The sequence below is a fragment of the Polypterus senegalus genome, chromosome 3 (genome assembly GCF_016835505.1).
Source record: "Polypterus senegalus isolate Bchr_013 chromosome 3, ASM1683550v1, whole genome shotgun sequence".
Classification (NCBI taxonomy): Eukaryota; Metazoa; Chordata; class Cladistia; order Polypteriformes; family Polypteridae; genus Polypterus; species Polypterus senegalus.
In genome coordinates this window covers 48704974-48726456 of record NC_053156.1, presented here as the reverse complement: position 1 = coordinate 48726456, position 21483 = coordinate 48704974, and the positions used below count along the sequence as shown (strand labels likewise).

The 21483-nt window shown below is 39.4% G+C and overlaps 1 protein-coding gene across 1 annotated transcript in view; it reads right to left on the bottom strand.

Annotated features, from left to right (window-relative positions):
- The window catches only part of LOC120525118 (sodium/potassium-transporting ATPase subunit beta-2-like), a 34914-nt gene extending 22860 nt beyond the window's left edge, over positions 1–12054 (bottom strand). Inside the window, exon 1 of the mRNA XM_039747143.1 lies at positions 11653–12054. Coding sequence (XP_039603077.1) covers positions 11653–11764 — 112 coding nt within the window. The 5' untranslated portion in view covers positions 11765–12054. The remainder of the gene's footprint in view (positions 1–11652) is intronic.
- Between the last annotated feature and the right edge of the window lie 9429 nt (positions 12055–21483).

The window sequence follows — 21483 nt, the reverse complement described above, 5'->3', positions numbered from 1 at the left end:
CACTCACAATACTCCTCTAGTTGGCTTTCTCCACTGGCTCCTGAATGATGGCTCCGCACCATTCTTATCTCTGATTTCTACATGTGTCCCTCCAGGAAGCGTCCTTTCTGCTTGAAGCTTCCCATCATCTTTTCCTTCTCTCTCCAGGCTAACTCTAAATGTACACAATTTTCCATTTCTTGCTTCCAAGATGGGAACTGAGACTCTTCTGACCAACCCCAAGTGCTCCCAGACAGCTCTTAAACACACACACACACACACACACACACCATCCTGCAGCATCTCAAGACAGCTTAGACTTTCTTCCCTTATGCTCTATGCTGGAAGCTTCAGCTGTACTAAGTCATTCAAGCATAATTTAAGATGATAGGTGATAGATGAATCTTTATTGTCATTGTCACTTTTACACTTTTACAAAGGAACAACGAAATTGAAGGTGCAGTTGACTCACTGTGAGGCAGTTAAGGGCACATGCATTATGATGCCGTTTAATCAAAGCATCAACAGGAATCAACTGGAGCAGCCAGCTTCGAGTGCTCTGCTTTAAGATTATATTCACTTTTGCTTACTAACTGAAATATATTCCATGTTTTCTGAAATTAATTAAATAATAATAAGAAGAAGAATAGGAAATCAGAGGAGTAGCCCAGTGGTCGTTGTTGCTACTGCATACATCTAGTAGTCTGCACTTGACTTGTTATTTTCCATCAGGTACTCCAGTTTTCCATCCACATCCAGAAGACATGTGGGTAAGATTAACAGTTGGATGTGTGACACTGTGCTTTGCTGCTACCACATCAAGAGTCGCTTCCTGACTTTCTTCTGATGCCACTAAGATAAGCTGCAGCCTCCTGTGATGCTGAACTGGATTAAGTAAGTAATGTATAATTATTTAGAAAAGGTGGTTACATTACTGACAAGTGAAATATACCGTATATTATATTTTAAGCCATAATCCTTTGAATTGTGTCTTTTCATCAATAGGGCTCACCCTTTAGTGTAGTTAAAAGTTTGATTGATGATAGATAACATTTTAACTGAAGTTGATCTAGTAGACCATTAGTCTTTTATTTTATAGTTTCAATCACTATTATGATCCCATTTAGCTGCAGAGCTTTAAGAATAACAAAATACAGCCGACAGATTCCCGGGAGCAGTAGTGGATGTGGGGGTGGGGAGAGACGCACACTTTTTGATGGATGACAAAGCTAAGGGAACGTGCCTTATCTCAGGAGTAAAGATATCTCGCACTGTGGGGCCATCAAATGAGGCCAACACATCCTCTGATGTAACATCACAAAAAGTAAAAAGTACTGTGAGCAGGTCTTGATCATTTGCAAAAAAAAAAAAGTGTTATTTCTTCTTTTTTTGTCAAGGTAATAAAAATGCAGGTGCAAGGAGATTATATAAGATTTAAGCCTGATGGATTCTGACAGTGAATGGCATGGCGACCGATCAGTTAGCCATATTGTATTAAAGCTCCTAGGGCTATGACTACTGGCTGGGTCACCACTGGTTTTTGCAGAGTGTCTCTGGGTATTCCTCTATCCTCTCATACCCTAAACACATTAACTGGTGATCCTGCACACAAATGAGTTTGACTGGGTGGCAATAAACAACATGCCCAGGGTTGGCCCCTGTATTGTCCAGGATAATGCCAGGATAGACTCCAACTCTCCTAAAGCTGCTCTTATGTTCTTTCAAAAGGTATCACAGTCCCCTTAAGACAAAAGTTGAGGTTCTCTACAGGCTCCTTTTAATGGAGAAGTTGAACAGCCTTATATTCTCTGCCCCGCTGCGCTCTTAATCATATTCACTTGGCAAGTGTAAAAGCTTAAAAAGCAAAGACCCCTGCAGCCAATTTAAGCTTCAGAAAAAAAAAGTAAAAAGAAAGAAAAATGTATTTTTTTTTTAAATCCTAAGAAGCTAAGCCTGCTGTTGCCCCAAATGAGTGAGGCAGGTTTATAAATTCCATCTAAAGAAATACTGCAGTCTCATTAGGTCTGCAAAATCAAAACAAAGTTTGTATATAACAACAGAAAAAAGTCACGTACATTACTAATCCTCAACTTGATACTGTATATGATGGATGTTCATTTAGAAAAGCAATGAGACACCACAGGGCATTGTGCCCAGATAACCTTACACACCAGTAGCAAATCCCAAGGGTAAGAGCGGAGTGTCAACAAACAGTCTTACAGGATTAAAGTCACTGCTGCTTAAAACCAAATAGGCACAGATGACAGTCACCTATGAAAACAAATTTGCTCCTTTTAAATTAACCATCCCGTCTTCTTTATTGTAATCTAAGACCAGAGTCCATGATCATGAAGATCTGCCCCAGGAGGCATCCTTCTGATTATAGAATATGCAAATATACTTACATTCATATATACGGTGCCCTCCATAACGCTCTGGACAAAGATACATTTCTCCTTGCTTTACCCGTCAACTCCACAATATAGAATTAAAAATCAAATAATTCAGATTAAAGTGCACATTGCAGACTTTCATTTAAGGGTATTTGCATACTTTTCAGACACATAATGTAGAAATTACAACACTTTTGAGCAAAGGAAAAATGTGTCATTGACACAAACATTATGGAGGGCACAGTAAAAATGTATTCTCAAACCTGGTTAATTTAATTTCAGAGTTAAGGATGGCCAAAGCCTATGCCAGCAGCATTGATCATGAGCAGGAAACAATACTTCATGGGCCTGATCACATACAGTATACACCCACAATGTGCCAACTAAGAAATGTCAACCACAAGAACATGAATGTCTCTAGGTGATGTGAGTGAAACAAACAAAGCATCCAGATGAAAATCAATACAGATAAGAGAAGAACAAGCAGACTCCATACAGACAAGGATCCTTGTGGGGGAGATGTTCACGAGATTGACCACTGAATCATTGGAGCCTGGTGGTGAAGAGGGACCTAAATCTTCATACAAGGCTTTAGAGTGCCACTTTGTCTTGCCATCCTCACCTTCAGATCACAAGCATGAGTATAAGAAGCTGAAATGTGGGGTGTGGGGTTACTAGGCCAGTTTAGATGGTTAGGGGGTGAGAATGCCTCCCCAAAGTGAGTTTTGCAAGCCATGTCCACTGAGAGAAAATCCAAGGGCAGATTAAGGCCATGATGTAAAGATTATATCTCTCAACTGGCCTGGGACCATCTGAAAGGTGCTTAGGAGAAGCTGGAGTAAGCAGCATGGGAGTATATGGTCCCAATAGGTCAGATTCTGTAAGATGTCACTATGACCACCATTAGGATAAGCAGAGTGCAAACAGAGTTCTTTTATGACAAATAATATGACATATTATAGCTGTGATATACTTTATCCACCTTAATAAATGGATAGGTGTTTGTGTGTCTGTTTTTATGTCCATCCTGTTATTAGGTCTCTGTCATTCCAACAGATAGTGATTTGGAGCAATAAAACACATTTCATTTGTCATTCCAACAGATGGCACATCGCAAATATTACCACTGGTTTTACAAATCCCACACCAAAGCGCGTATAACTGAGACATACATATTGCATGGTGCGCTGCAAACATTAATACTGAGCTCTATGTTGATAACTTAAGACTTCAACCCATCTTAGATGAGCAGTACAGCGAGTTATATTAAAACCCAGAAGGTGTTTTGACAATTACATGAACATTCCCTGCTGTCGTCTTCTCCTTTGACGTTGTCAAATTGAACATTTCATTTATTGCTTGCCTTAGTTCTCCAGATGTGGAAGGCTTCCTTCCACACATTTTATCTTTCAGGTAATCCAACAAGAAAACATCACCTGTAGTCATTTCTTGAGAAATCCTGTGTTTGTATGTGAAATGTGACATGCCATTAACAGATAAATATTGGGAAGTCTAATATATAATTCCAGTTCCTGATTTGAATCCACCAAGCATTGTGGCTGTTTGCTGCGCATCATTTTGTGTGTTTGTAAGAGTATTGTTTCTCTATTCTTGCATAATCTGAAACAGAATTTTGGAGAACCAGAACCAGCAAGACTAGTAAAGCAGGTCATGGATCCAACCCCATGTTCAAGGAGTTGAGAGTCAGTAGAGCTAATCAATTCATCACCGTCTTGCCTGTTCAGTTCAAAACTGTACAGGTATATACAGTGCGTATATATATGTATATACTGTATAACCATAAAAGTGAATAGACACCCATAAATGGAATTAACGAATACCCTAGTTTTAATTCGGCTTTCTACTAGGGGCTTTACAAATGTCTATATATGTTGTACAGTCTGACTAGCTAGGTGACTTTTTAGAACCTAACTCTGCTGTAGTAATAATTAAACCAGCAATCTTATGGCTTACATTCCTTTTCCTTAGCTGCTGGGTCAGGCAATCTTCTTGCTACTTATATATTAATGTCTGAGGTATAATTTTTGACATTTTTCCTTTCAAATTATTTTATGCAGAAATTGTATTATTTAACAAGCAAACTAAAGGAAAGCTGCCGCATGTTAAGTATGAGAACATCATTTGTGCCACTTACTATTGTTAAAAACTAACAAATGCCCAGGAACACAGCCCACAGGCACAATGTTCCTATTAGAACATGGGTGGTAGAACAGGTTTACTTAAGTCGCAGGACACACACTGCACGGAATTGGAGCCTGTGGGAAATCTGGTGTACTGAGGCTTTCTTCAGTCACCCTGTCTTATCCTCTGACTCCCATCTGGGGATCCCTGACCATTTTAGGGCTGCAGAAATCTGACAATTCCTACCCCCTGAAAAAAGCACTATTATTGTAGAGAAATGGGACATATGGCAACTGAGCCAGAGATGAACTTGCTATGGAACTCATTGCAGGCCAGTGTTGTCAAAGTCCAGTGTCCTATAGTGATATTGCAGGACATTTAGGTTGGCATACTTGATGTGTTTAACTATTGTACAATATAGAATTACTATATGCTACAGTATTTTTGCCCAGTGTAGATTCAATAAGTGGTGTATCACAACAAGCCCTTGCAGGTATCAGTTATGTAAATGCTAATCTATGCTCCTCTGCCGAGTATGAACACATCTGCCTCATTAGTTGACTACAAAAGCTTAACAGTTCCATTTTGTTCAGATACACTTGCTCTTCTGCACTTCAACATATCATCATATTACTTTTCAGGTCACCGCTGGCTTTTCTCCTCTAGATGGCAATGTGTTTACTTTTCAGGTTCAACACGAATTTGCATTGTCAACGTCAATCAGAGAGAGCAAAGTTGTATGCAAAATCTTTTTTGGAGACTTAGTCACCCTCTGGTCTGCTCCTGTTCTATTCTTTTCAGGTATATCATTGGACCTTCATAATGGTATTCATTTCCCTCCCTCCCAAGCACTGAATGTCAGCTCCACCTTCTTGCATCAGTGGCCTCATGTCACATTGATGGATGGCTTTTGAATTACTCTTTACTTTGGCAGCAATCTGCAGATATGGGGAGAAAAGCCAGTAGACACTGAAGTTTGCATTTCTAGTCACCACAAAAGACCAGATCAGAATCCATAGCCTGAGGTGGAGGTGGGAGGAGATGTGGCCAGCAGGCTATAAGAACAGGAACAACCTGCTGGAAGGAGCTAGTTTCAGCTGCACTGACCTGGTGCGACACCATTTTTAAAAGCCGCAAATCCAGATTCAACCAACTCGGGGTGGTTTTGTAAAAGACAGATGATCAAGTTCATCAACACAAAGGATGAAACTCTAGACGAGCAATTTCAAGAATTCTCAACAAACTCGAATTTCCTTTACTGGAAAATGATAGCTTCTACACGCCAGGAATTTTTTTTATATACTCATTTACCTTTTTTGTTGATTTTGTTAACCTATTGTTAGTTGTTTTTTTTTTTTTCTTCTTATGAGCCTAGCAATCTATACCTTGAGAACAATGGGCACCACAGAGGCCAACACCATTAATGCTATGTCTTCTTCTGTATAGCTTTGTGACTAAAAACAATGGATTGTCGATGTTCATCCCCAGGTTAAAACAAGCTAATCAAACTGAGGTAACCAGGCACTACATCCATTATGACACTGTTACTAAGTAGGAAACAGTGGCTCTGTTCTGGAATTATCCTGTGCAGCACTGCTTTATAAAGTCATTTTCTGCACAAAAAAGTTACATTGTGCTTATGTAAGAATACAAAAATGAAGAGTGGGCACCATACTAGTAGAGCCAACTGACTGACAGCTGCAACTTTCACCTCCACTTATAAGAGTGCAGGTCTGTCTCCCCATGTGTCTGATGCACCCACATAACCAACATTCAGTCATTCTGTTGCACCATTCGTGGGTGGCACTTTATGGTGCTGTTTACCATTTAGACTACTTTACATATTAATAGCACCCCTGATTGGCTATTGTCCTTTGATGGCCTGGTGACCTGTATAGGACTTGTGTCCAGTTCTTCCAGCCCCCTTGTGAAATGGACTTGATTAAATGGACTTGAACAAAGACGGATGCTGGTGTTTCTAGAGCACATTTGCAAACAGCATAGTTCCACTGAAAACTCTTGCGCCCAAAATGCATTGCTCCGAATCAGCTTCTGTTGTTTACTGAGCATTACTCAAAGGAATTTACAAAGAAATCAGTCTTTACTTTATATCATGTGTTCAAGAACTTATAAGGAACTGAATCGTATCTATACATGGAAAGACAGTTTTAATTTTTCTCTACACAGCTGGAATGGATACATGCAGGGCCACTAACAGCATGAAAAGCATTTGGATGCACTTTTGAAAGATATCTCAGTTACACTGCTACAGTGCTATGAAATTATGGCATAAAAGGTAATACTAATACATTTTATTCATATAATGCTGGTAGAACACCAACTTGCTAAGTACAGTGCACCTGTGTCACTTTGCTACTTCTCATGTTTTGCCACTTTGTGCACCTCTGCAATCCCAGTCTGTTGCTTACACTGGTTAGAATGCCCTACCTGGTAGTTTAGTGGGCACTTCAAAAAGGCAAATCCCAAAGATGGTAAAGCAGAAGCATTGGTGTTTTTGTAATACAAATTTTCATTGCAATAATATATGGAAGCCTTGAGGTGTAAAGATGTCTCATCCTGCTACTCCTTTAGATACTACTCCTTTACATTATTTGCATCTGCTTTAAGTTTTCAGTTCTAACCTTATATTGTTAGGGCACACCTCTGTGCAGTTTAAATTACACAAATCTGTTCACTTTACTCTATCATTTAATAAAAAATAGAGTTTATTACTCCCACCCAGATATGTGCATGCTGCTCTGCTCATTCAGTTGGAATAGAACATATTGACATGTTGTGCAAAGCCTTACAGTATACTACCAGGGCCAATTAGGAAATAAATTCAACACTTTTCCTTTAGAATATTTTCTACTTTTAGAAGACCAACCTGCATGTACTATTACTAGTAGAAAGGATTTTTTTAGTAGAATGTATATAAGTACAGTATGCACAAAATAAGCAGTCTAGTCTAAAGAATAATTACCTACATGAACACATATCAGTAACATAATACAATAATAACTTACAAATATTTCAAAACAATTAAAACTCCAGAGCCCAAATTAAGTTCAGTATATAGTAATGTAACATGCACATTGGGACTTAAATGATGATAACACAATGTCAAATGGCAATAGTAACAGGTACATCATGAAGAACCTCCTGAAATAGGTCAGAGTGGATTCCTATTTCAAACTATAAGGCAACATGACACCATCTAATAGCATAAGAAATGATGTACAGTGGCATCCGGTGTCAAAGAAAGGCCATGTGGTAATTTTCATTCTGTTCACTAGACCAACATGTTATGAAGTCAGTTTATATCACGTTTATCAGTCATTTCTTGTCTGTCTACCTATACTGAAAAATAGCCAGTGTTAAATTTACATCTGAAGAATATATATAGAGAGAGGGAGGAGAGAGATTTTAAATACGCACTTTTTCAAGGGGTACTTTACCACAATAACAGGAGAGACATGTAGCATAGAGGTTTAGGCTTTAAACTTCAAACCCTGAGTTGTGGGTTAAAATGGATCCAACCAACGGTCAAAGAAATAAAATAAACAATTAAACTCAATTTAACACAGGCAGTTTTGCAATCTATCTATCTAATCAGATAGCCATTTGACATGACACTCATCTCATAGAGAAAAGCAAAGTTTGCAAAGTTGTGACTCCTCTTTGGCCAGACAAAGATCGGGATTCCAAACAATGTGATCCAAAAACCTAACCTCCACATTAGGCTATCTACATACTATTATTTTACATGTAGTTTCGACTGTGGCATCTACTAAAGAGTGCAACCTAGTTGAAAAAAGAATGTCTTTGAAAGCATCAATAGAACTCTTTCGTTTTGAAAATAAAATTACACAAAAGAATCGAGGGCAAAGGACGCAAACAAATAAATAAATAAATAGACAGTGGGCCAGTGTAGTCTGTTACATCATTAGCTGAGCTATAAATGCGATCACCAGCGTAATGTTCGTGTTCAATTATAAAGAGAAACGCCGTTAGCCAATCACAACATTCATGGATCATGTGGTTTAGCTTCACAAACTTCATAGCTCCAAAGTTATTAGATATATTATCTTTTTTCCATCGAATTTTCTTTGGTGAATTGTATTCATTTATATTGTATTCCTGCAATGTTCATCAATGATTGCTGCGATTTCTTTTTATAACATTTGCTTCATGTAGTGTATGTTTTTAGCGGACTACACTAAAAGCAAATGCAATCCAAAAAAGTTGTCCCAGTCAGAAACCCTGGTCGAGGTGGTCGGGTAAAGACATATCTACAGTGTTTCGTGCCACATTTCCGGACTGTTGGAATTCGCTCTAGTCCGGTCTCCTGGGGCCCATATGGCATAGTGAACACTTTCAGACTCATGTACATTTAGATTTGCTTGTTCTACGTGTATTCGCATTGCAAAAGGTTTTTGTCACTTTTTCACACCAGTTGTTGTATCATTTTTGCCTTCTTAAGAAGCCGCACTGTATGCCGCAGCCCGGGCGCAAACCATTTCTGTTTTGTTGTATATCGGGAAAGAGGTACATTACATAATTCTGTCTATTCAGCTCCTGGCCATTTAAAATCGTACGGAATATAAAAAGGTTAACGCTACTGAAAATAGCTAGATCTTCCCGTTATCTTATCTGTGGCAGTCCAATATCTTGGTGAGGCGAGAATATTTACTCAGCTCCGTTAAAATTGAACTAAATCGATCCTAAATGGAGCTTTCAGATTCTTATTATTTGTAGTATTAATTAACATTACATCTATCCAAGCGTTCACATTTATAAGAAAGCTATGTTCAAATGCTGTAATTGGCACCGTTTTGGTGCATCGCAACGACAGAGCCCAGCCCCCACTCCACCCAACCCCCTCTCCTCTCAGTGCGATCCGCATTGCCTGGTGAGAAATGCATTAATAAATAATATAAATTAAAAGGAAAACATGGTGGTGAGGACTTATGTACATTCAGGAGATCTATAAAATAGAAATAAAAAGTGAAAAGGGGACATTTATATGTAGCGGTATAAACGTGATACACACATACAGCCTATATAAATCTATAAGGCGGGAGTTCTAATTGTGCAATTTTCATTACGTTATAACTTATTAAGTTTATTACATTGAAAATCACCCGAAAAATCCCGGACCATCGATAAGTATTTGAACTGACGACATGAAGAATCGTCAAACTGGAATCGTCCCCGCATAAATCAAAGTCATCCAGATGATCTGGATCTGCATAATTAGATCTGGACCACCCTGTATATATATATATATATATATATATATATATATATATATATATATATATATATATATATATATATATATATATATATATATATATATATATATATATAAAGCAGTTCTCGAAACAGGTGACAATTGTAAAAGTGACACTATAGGTCTGTGGCAGTTTAGCACACCTGTCCAGTTACCCCAGAGTTGCGCATCTGCAGATTGGCTGGGGGTCGGGGTCGTTAGGGGGGCTGATGGATTTCGGAGCCCTGCCAAAAAGGCATAAACCTTCTAAATAACTTATTGCACGTCACGATTATGTAATGCGCCGGCTGGGAAGGCTATTTAGCTTAGAGTTTTCGTCACATAAACCGCCAGCAACCCCCACTCCACACCCCCCACACATCTTCAGTGCGGAACCGAATCACTGGTACTTAACGTCCATGTTACTAAACGCTTAAGAAGCAAAGAAGAACAAAATAATAAAGCCTTCTTAATGGGGATGAACTGATATTTTAAGGTTTCAAATAGATGGAACATTAAATCGTGCGCATCTGTATAAATAGCTGGATGCTGTATGAAAGATTTAACCTTGGAAGGTAAAGCCGGTTGATTCATAATGAGTAGCGTGGACGAACACCTGGAGATTGGTCAAAAAGTTCGATTACCATAGGGCTATTTGATGCTCCTCATAGTACATCTCATTTTGCATTTCATTGGAAAACGTGACTGTGGAAACCGAATGGAAGCGAGTGCTCTGTAATCTTACAGATAACAGAAGTCGCGTCTATACCAGAACTGTATTTAAATTCGACTGCACGATTCTTGTAACTTCATACTGAAGATCGATGAACATGGGAATCACTGAGGTACAGTATATTAAGCTCAGCCTGAGGAGACTTCACAAAAGGAAGTGTGCGGCAATTATAAATATGCAAATTACCCTGACTGCTGAAGCCGAGCTCCATGTAGATTAAATGTTATTGCTCCTGTTTTTTTCCATCGAGGAGGGCAGTTATATAAAATATGATAGAAATTACAAACATTTCCATCTATCAGATTTCTCCATAATTTTCGTTCTCACAGCGCCTTAAATATGTTAACCCATTTATTACAGCGAAACGAAAGGTTTATTTCACCGAGGCTAAAAAGTGACCCGAGATGCGGGATGGCGATACCGGCAATGGAGGTATAATCCCCCTTTGACTGCTGAGGTATCCGCCAAATCATTGGTGAACTGAGAGCCGATTAGGAAGATGAAGGCAACACGTGAGAATCCAGGCTTCTTCAGTCCACTCAGCGGATTAAAAACCAATGTCATCCCGAGAAGATGTTTCAATCAGATGGGACTAACTGTTCACCCACCGCGTTATTTGTGAGTTCCTCGTTTTTTCATTGTGTAGTTATGAACTCTTTGTTTGACGCAAATGCACGCACGCACACACACACGCACACACTTACACCTACACAATACACACACCCCCTTCAAACCACCACCATCTCCATTTCTTGCAGTGGAGTGCAAAAGCTGCGCTGGTATCAGCATTAAAAATGGTGCAGCCATTCTAATCGATTAAAGCTCAGAAAATGCCATACAGAATTAATGGCAGTATAACACCCATCATCAATATTTTACTTTCAGGCACAAGTCACTGTTTGATTATCACTTACGTATCGCGTACACAAATTAAGTTAAAAAATACAATCTGGATGGATTATTTCTTCCTCTTTCGAATGATTGAAATAGTATATCAAATTCCATATTTTTTTATTACGAAGTTCATCTCTCTGTATGAATAACATTATTTATTAACACAATAGAACAAGTATCAGTCTTAACCTGTAAACCTATCGTTACATATAGATTTAATGTAAATGCATACTAACCCCAGCTAGTTGCCGTCCTGCCCATGAATTCATGGGTGGTAGGATTCCACATAAATGCTTTCCATTCGTCCATAATCTGGCTGCAAGATTTCTTCTCTTTGACGCCTGACATTTTGCTTTATATGGATATGGAGACGTTCGACCGTGGAAAAACTGTGTTTAAAATTACAGGTGCTGAAAATGACGGGAGGTTTTGATGTGGAAGAATTCTTTCTATGAATATAATTTGGCAGGTCTAATGTTAAATTTGAGAAAATTTGGAACACCTCTCCTTATGCTGATCGTCCCCTCTTACGATTCGGCAGCTGCTCGGGGCGCCGGCTGCGGCTCTGCGGTGCTCCCGGCACGGAGAGGTGCGCACCCAGGTTGGTCGGTGGACGAGATGAATGATGCCGCAGCGCCGCTCGATTCGCTATTTAAAGGTAAAGCTCGCTGCAGATGCCCACTTCAAGCCCCGCCCTGTCTCCGCCTTTCCTCTGTCATCCTGCCCCGTTTCTTTAATTGACGGAGGTAGCCGTCTGCACAAGCCTATCACATTAAAGAGACGCGGACTCTTCCCGAAACCACAGGGTGTCCAATGAAGAAATCCAATCGAAATTCCCCATAGAGACTGGGAACCCTGGTGCCCAGCGGGAAATCCAATAGGATTCCTACATGAACGCTGCCTTATTCGAAGAAATAACCAATCCTTTCCTTTTTAAGTTCTCGTCTTGAATAGAGCAAGCAGATATCTTTTTTGCCAATTAAAAGCAAACAAGCTGGACGTTGTATATATATATATATATAGCGTTCTTTAATAAAACAAAAGGTTCTTCTATATCAGTCACTTTACTTGGTTATATTGTAATTTTGCCAAAATACCTAAATATGTGTTTTATATAGTACCTTTAAAAATTAACCACAGCGACACTGAATCTTTCAGTTAATCTGTTTATCAACTCTAGGATGTTGTGATGTACTAGAACCATTCCTAGTGCCCTCATTCAAAATCCTGGATGGGTCAACAGTTCATCCTTGGGCACAATAGCAGCCACAGCTGCATTCCTTCATCCTGGGCTATTTTAATTTGTCAGCTGACTTAAGAGCATTTTGTTAGAATTATAGGAGAAAACTGGAGTCTGAGGAGTAAACACCAGGAGAACAAATTCATTTTACATGGATGGTACCCTATATAGGAACAAAAGTGGTGCTTTGAGCTAATAATGGTAGTATACTACTTATTAATCAATCTATAATTTATATAGTGCCTTTGACAAATCAGACCATTATGAGGTGCTCAACAAAGAACATAAGTCTACAGTTGCAAGCAGCAAGATAACAAAATACAATACTAGATCAGTAGAACACACAATAAATCCATGGAAATGACCTATACAAGTCAAAATGCAAACCAGATATGGAGCGACAATAACAGATTATCATCAGCATAGCACTGTCAGAATCTGAGCAGTAAAAGTACTTGTATACGACAGTCCATTAGAAATTAACACTGTGACAACAGGTTCAAAAGGAAGCATTAAAAAAGAGAACTTAGTGGACAGGACGAGGTATCTAATCTTTGTTGAAAAAGAAGCAGTACTGTATACCTTACTGATATTTGCTGTATTCAAATGTAATGCAATCCATGAAAACAATAATATCAAAAAGTAAACATCAGCAATGATTGAAGCAAATATCAGAAGAAAGAAAAAGTCAGAGAGTGTGAGTCACAAAACTAAATGAGAATTTGCAACATAATGATGGCTCAGAATATCACAAATACTATCAGTCTGATAGGAGTGAGCAGATAATCTGACAGAAACATTTGGACATTGCGTTCCACAGCTTTTTCAGTTATCATCACAATTAAATACCACAGTAAAAGAGTAAATGAGGATAAATCTAAAAATAAAAACTAAATGAGATTTTGCATAGTAAATATCACTGCTATCAATTTAATACATGGTGAGCAGACGCCTTAACAGATGCAGTTGGACTTTGGGTTTCAAAGCCTTATCAGGTATCGTTAAAGTTCAATGCCTCACAGGAACCCACTTTAGCAGATCCAGGTAAAGGCTGATGAGCCAAGTATGCTATTTGGATGTTCCTGAATGAGCTTCCAGAAGATACAGTATGTACTTACATAAGGGTGAGACGTTCTTGTTGCAGCAAGGAGGCTTCACATTGTGGAAATAAATGTAGTGTAAAAATCTATTACGGTTAAGTTTTTGTGCTCACACATTTTCCCTGACAATGAAAATTATTTCTTATTATCACTTTTGATCCACCTTGTTTCAAAGTTTGCAAGATGCCATGAGGTTAGCAGATTTATCAACCTGGACTTAAATTTATTTGAATAGAAAGATGTCTGCTGGGAAGCTAACTGGGTACGGCTAAGTACATTGCATGAACTGAGGAGCATTTGAAACGTTCTTTATAAAAATGGTAATCAGCTCCATTTTAGAAGTAAAGCACGTTTTCACGTCCATTAATGCCCCCCTCTGCTCTTTCATTTACATTTCGCTATTTTACTTAGAGAAGACATATATGATTCAAGTGAATCAACATAAAGTGATGGCACAGCTGCCTCAACTTCAATTTTAACATTATTTTCAAGTCTATATTGCTAACCATTATTGTCCATTCATTTTCTGAATCTCATGGTGTGGATGGCAAGCAGGTGAAACCAGCTCTGGAAAATAAAATGGCGCAGTTTCACAAGTAAAATTTCAGACTTTTTCACAGACATGCTGTCCAGAAGGTTTTTATCCCGCCAAGATAGCAACATTCAGTGAGGACACGGAAATGCAGGTACATATTGTGAGTGACACCAGAATGAAAGAAATCTGAGAATGACACACAGTTCCAAAAACTGAGTGAAACCACGACAGAAATATGGCCTGAGGAGAGCTGAAGAACAAATTCAACAGAGCATGCTGGCATGGAGAGCTCTTACATTATCAAAATAGTGAAACGGCAAACAGACCCACGCACTATTAATCATGAGCAGTCCTCAGATCCGCCTGTATCAGTTAAACAGTGCTAATGAACACCATCACAAAATATTTTATAAAAGCAACCAGAAGAGAAATGAAATTAAATGCTGTATAATTGACAGGCCTTTCTTTTTTATATATGAACCTTTCATGCAAATGTTTCAGAAAGTATTTTACAAATTCGCCATGAGCAAGGCTACAACATCAGAATGTATTACAAGTCAGAACTTGAATCAATCTTAAAGGGTTGGTTTCATTTCCGCAGTACCTCCTAGAATGCAGTTAAAGAAATTACACTTCTATAGCATCCTACTTAACAGGCATCCATCCATTTTCTAAAGCTGGGTTGTCCGTTACAAGGTATGGGATGTTTCTTACCAGAATTAGGAGCAAGTCAACAGACAACCCTGGATGGAACACTATTATTATTATTATTATTATTATTATTATTATTATTATTATTATTATAACATCATTTACTGGAAAATAAAAGAACTAAAGAAACTTGGCCACAAAACAAGAAAACAACTTACAATGGAAAAGATGAACCACCTAAAAGCGGATGTGGATAGGCTGTACCTTCCAAGAAAATAAGGTGAAAGAGGCCTTACCCAAATTGAGACCATGTATAAAATAACAACGATTGGTCTGAATACATACAGTACCATGAAAACAAAGGAGACAATCTCCTTAAGATAACTAGAGACCATTAAAGAACTAAGAACATATCATCAATAAAGCATAAAGCTGTCTGATTCAGAAGAGAGTTCAACATGCCAGAGATCCAAATGTGAAAAATGAGCCAATTATTAACTATGCTCGAAGAACGAAAATGTAAGTCAGTCATCAAGTCCTAGAACAACTAAACAACAAATGTGAAGTATAACCTTTACATGGACAGTATCCAAAATGAATAAATGACAAAGATGTGGACCAAGCCCAAGCAAACTGTTGGCTAAAAACAGCAGGCCTAAAGTCAGAAATTGAAGAGCTCATCATTACTGTTCAAGACCAATGTATTAAGACCAACTATTACCAAAGCAAGATCTTGAAATACAGCACCAACCCAATGTATAGGATACACAACAAGCAAGAAGAGACAATAGACCATCTAGTCTCCGGCTGCTCAGAGTTGGCCAGAACAGAATACATACAAAGACGTAACAAAGCAGCAGCATACCTCCATTGGGCAATATGCAAACACTATTTCATCTAAGTTAAAATGATGAGGCTACTGTATTATGGGATATGCTAATACAAACTGATAAAGAAATGAAGATTAATAGACCCAGTATAGGAATGAAGGACAAGAAGAAGAGATCTTGTCTGCTCATTGATATGTCTTTCCCCACTGAAAGAAACACCTCCCCAAAAACTATAGAAAAACTCTCCACATATAAAGACGTAGAAGTAGAAATTGGCAAAATGTGGGGTAAGAAAGCTAAAATAATACCACTGGTAATAGGTGTTGACAGGCTGGTCAAGAAGGAATGGAAAACTATACCAACAAAATACAAGACATCCAAAATATCGCCCTCCTTGGCACTGCTCATATACTGAGAAGGACTTTATCCATCAAGTGAACCATCACACCCTCATGGTAGCCTTACACACAAGAGATGGGCTTGGCTTAATGAGTGAATAGAGCGGGAATTTAAGGAAAGAATAATAATAATAATAATAATAATAATAATAATAATAATAATAATAATAATAATAATAATAAATGTCTCAGCTTCTTATATCTGCTGCTGATCTAGAATCATCTGAATTCTTTAGAAGCTCTTACAATCTAGTGGTCAGGACCGCGCAAAATATGTTGGCTGCTCCAAGAAGGGTAATCTTCTGCACATTAGCACCATTTGCTGTGCCAGGCACTTCGTCAAGGTGCTTTTAAAGATCAAATCTAACTCTAGTCTAATGCAGTCAAGTCTAATCTCTGTGTTCTACTGGCAGGAAATCTCCGTTCTGAGGCCTTATTGTTATTTAATACTAGTACATATCTCTGTATGCAATATTCTTGGTTTTTCTTTCCGATGTTAAGAACTCAACATTGCAATAAGTAATTCCAGAGACAGTATAAGCCCAACAGGAGAAGCTTGTGGCCCTGACAAAAATAGTGAGGGAAATACTTCCATCCATCCATCCATTATCCAACCCGCTATATCCTAACTACAGGGTCACGGGGGTCTGCTGGAGCCAATCCCAGCCAACACACGGTGTAAGGCAGGAAACAAACCCCGGGCAGGGTGCCAGCCCACAGCATAGGGAAATACTTGAGTAAAGAAAAAGTTTCATGAAACAGTTTGGAATGGAATCCAAATTCCCCATTTAAAAGACAGGTATGGTAGCCATACATGCCTGTATGGTGCTGTTTTCCTGCCAATTGATCACACTGTGATATTTCATACTTCTCTCTATTTTGAACCTTTAATGTTTTTTTCCCAGCTTTGTCTGGCTATGATTTCCCTCATCTTATATATAAACGTCTATGCATGGAAGTGTGTGTGGAGTTGGGGTAAGGGTTTCACCTCCGAGGATACACAAGCGAGGCCAGCACGTCGGCAAAGTGAAACCTCTGAAGAGTCACTCGCTTAGCAGCTAATACAGAAGCAAGGCGAGCACATCAGCAAAACAGTATTCCTTTTACTTTTTCCTCCCACCGCTAATACACAATCGAGGCGAACATGCTGGCAAAAGGAAAACTCCAAAGAAAGACAGTCACTTAGCCGCATGTTGGCAACATGAAAACTCTTAGTAAAGAGATGCCCAAAGTAATTACCTGACATCTCTAAATTTCAGTTTTTTTTCTGACGATTTCTATACTTTCTAGGACCCCATGCTTTTTACAGCATGGACTTATAGAGCTAGTTATTTGTAATGACACTCAGTTTCCAGAGCGTGTCTCATTATTGAGCTTGCCCTTTAATTATCTTGTTGATTCAGTAGGCCTCTCTTGAAGTAATGTTACCAGCCTGGCACACCGCAGCATAGAAAATTGCACTGGCCATCACAGAGTTGTAGAGGATGTCACTTCACACATTAAAGGAACACAGTCTCCTAAGGAAAAGAGCCTGCTCTGCCCTTTCTTATATAGTTCTTCTGTGTGTTCCAAGACCAGTCCAACCTGCTATTCACGTAGACACCCAAGTTCTTGTAAGAGTAGACCATCTCTACATCGACTCCTTGAATAGTGACCGGACATAGAGTCTATTTGTTGTGGTGAAAGTCAATAACCAGTTCTTGGTTTTGCTGATGATAAATTGCAGACAGTTCCTTCTGCCCCAAGAAACACAATTTTCCACAAAAATCCAATATCTGGCTCAGATTAAGTGTAAGTGCAGCATCAACTGAGAATTTGTGCAAGTGACATGACCTGGTATTGTATTCCTAGTTGAAGGTTTAGAGCGTGAAAAGAAAAGGAGACAGGACTGTTCCTTGTGGTGCTCCAGTGTTTCTCACAGTCCTTGAGCATCACAAATTGCAGTATGCCAGACAGATAGTTCATTATCCAGGACACCATAGCCTCTTTCACCTGCATATTTATTGAGCCCTTAACAGAGATGGCTGGATGGTATTGAAGGAGCTGGAAAAATCAAAAAACATAATCCTCACAGTGCTGCCTTGTGGAGCAGATTGATAATTGTATTCTCCACTCCAATCTTACAATAAAATTAAAATAATAAAAAATTTAAATCCCAAATCCAATGGGAGATGGTGAGCTGGAGCCTATTTCAGCTGCATCAGGTGGAACTCGCTCAGGGCGGGCAGCCTAATCATCATTATACAAATACAATATATTAATCAGTGTGTGAATACTTAGTCTGTGGTTTTGTACTTGTAAATTACACTTCACTATAGAACAACTCAAGTCAAGTGAAATTGGGGGGCATGCACTGGTACAGTGCGTTGCTGCACCCACTACATGACGAAACAATTCGGGATCCCAGTTGGTAACCCCCCAGGCAGACACGCAGTCCAGGCCCACCCTCTGGAAATGACCCTCTATCTGCCACAGCCAGGTGTTACGTGGGCAACCCCTTGGCCTGGTCCAGCCACTCAGGTCCCCAACAATGAGGATCTTATGAGCTGGACCACTCTCGGAGAAATGCGCCACATGGCCGTAGTGCCATAATTGATGTCCCCTCACAATGCAGATAATGTGTCGCATTCAGGACTTCATGAGCAACCGCTCATTCGACACAAAGTCAAACCAACGGTACCCAAGGATTTTCTGGAGAGACACAGTACCAAAGGAGTCCAGTCTTCGTCTCAGGTCACTGTATAGCATCCATGTCTCGCAACCATATAGCAAGACAGGAAGCACCAGGACTCTAAAGACTTGGACCTTCTTCCTTTTGAATAGATATCGGGAGCACCACACACCCCTTTCCAGTGACCTCTTGACCTCCCATGCTCTCCCAATCCATCTACTGGCTTCATAGGAAAATTCACCAGAAACATGAATGTCACTGCCAAGGTAAGTAAACCTCTCGACAAAGTCGACACTCTCTTTGCAAACAGACACACTGCTGATGGCTGTGTCTAAGAGGTCATTAAAGGCCTGGATCTTGGTTTTTATCCAGAACACTTGCAAGCCAAGACACTCAGACTTCTCTCAAGTGCCCCAATCAGAGCCTCCATTGACTCCACGAACATCACAGCATCGTCAGCAAAGTCAAGATCCATGAATCTTTCTTCACCAACAGATGCCCCACAGTCGCTGGACCCCACCACCTTGCCCAACACCCAGTCCATACAAGCATTGAACAGAGTAGGAGCAAGAACACACCCCTGACGAACCCCAGAATCAACTGGGAAAAACACAGTGGTCCTGCCTCCACTCTGCACAGCACTCACAGTACCAGTGTACAGGCCAGCCATGATTTCTAGCAACCTTGAGGGGATCCTGCGAACCCACAGGACAGAACGGTGAATTAAAAAATAATTCAAATATTATTATTACCGTCCATCTATCCATCAATCCATCCATCGACTCTTTTTCTAAACTCAGTTTTGATATTACAGGATCATGATGATCCAGAGCAGCACATCAGGATAATATAGAAAGGCGAAACCAGCCTTGGACTGGATGCCAGTCCATCTGCTGAACGTCCAGTAGCAGGATCACATCAAACTCTGCATATGGTCTTCTTCATTCATTCTTTATCAGAAGACACCTGAACAAAATGTAGCAGCTATCATCCATATGCAAAGTGTAGATTCGGCAGCCATCAAATTGGAGTCAACTTTACTCGGTCACTTTTTTGTGAAGTGAGATTATTGTCTGCCACAGAGTTGGTTGGGCTTATCCTTCTACAAACTATTACTGTAAATGTGCATCCAGATAAGAAGTTAACTGGTGTCACACTTTCATCGCCATGGTGGCTTAACAAAAGTCAATTTTTTTAGGTGAGCTCCTACCATACAGCATATTGCCTCTTGCACTGTGGATGTCTCAGAACAAATATGTCCATTAAAGCACACCATTCTTAAGCATATACTGACTGACCTTCTGCATGGCGACAGAAGGCCAGCTCATGAAATATCAAACATTAATAGAGTGCCACTCTATCAGATAGATTAAGAATTAGTAGCCACAGCAGATACATTTTTGCTGGCTCTGATATTTTTCCTTTTTGTTGCCATCTCTATGAGAAACAGGCAGGATGCTAATCTCATTAATTTTGCCTCATTTGTTTATCCATACAGGACATCGCCTTACGGCTTGCTCTCCCAGTGTCATTTTGATGTTGCCACTTCTTCTTTTGCCAGTGATGAAAATCTGAGGCTTGCAGGTGTAACCCTTTCATAACCAAAAATGTGTGGATTCAGTTCTAAGTTCTTTGCAGGGGACTGGATGACGTGGTGCAATGGTAGCGCTGCTGCCTCACAGTAAGGAGATCATGTCCTCATATCCTGGGTCCTCCCTGCTCGGCATTGCTTTGAGTAGTGAAAAAAACACTATATAAATGTAAAGTATTATTATTATTTCAAGTATGGCACAATGTGCAGTGAGTCCTTGGTCGCTATGGAAACAGGAGAGGTTAACATTTCAAACGAACCAATGGATGAGAATTTTTTTCTCTGAAAGTCGTAGCTTATTGGCTGTCCAAGTGGGCAGATCAGGTCAAAAACATGAAATTGGGAGGGTTAACCCTTTCACGGACATGCTAGATTAAGATTTTTTTTGTTTGTTTCAATCGGGGTTAGGAGTCAAGATGGCATTTTGGTTTACACTGGGAATAGTAAATCATTTTCAACACTTTTAAGTCTTTGAAGCTTATCACACTCAATAGGAATGAAACATCTTTAAAACACCCACAATGATTTATTTATCAGGCTGCATTCCAAGGTATAGTGCTTCTTCTTTTTCTAATATTCTTTATCATGAAGAATGGAAGAATTGTAGAAACAGACACTCAGCTAAGACTGATTTGTGGTCTGTTCTAGAATGCTGATTTCCCCAGTTTTACAGACCAGTTCTTAAATTGTCAATCCAACCACCCGGACATTTATTTTCTTTTCTGAAAGAGCACAAGGTCAGTCTGAATGAAATTCTCATCTGTCACAGGATAAACAGTGAATTAGCGATTTTACATAGCACCTTTCTAATGGGACTACCATTCCAATTCACTTTACAAGTGCAAAGATAGGTTTCAATCATTTATTCCGTATGTACACAACATGGCCATCTTCACCCCACTACAAAGCCCTGGTTGGGGTGCCCGTCCATCATAAGGTCCTTGCATGCATGTAGCTACACACGCCTGTGCAAATGTGGAAAAATAACTCGATTACCTTAAAAAAGAATTTCATACACACTCAGGGAGAACATGCAAACCTCACACGGAGA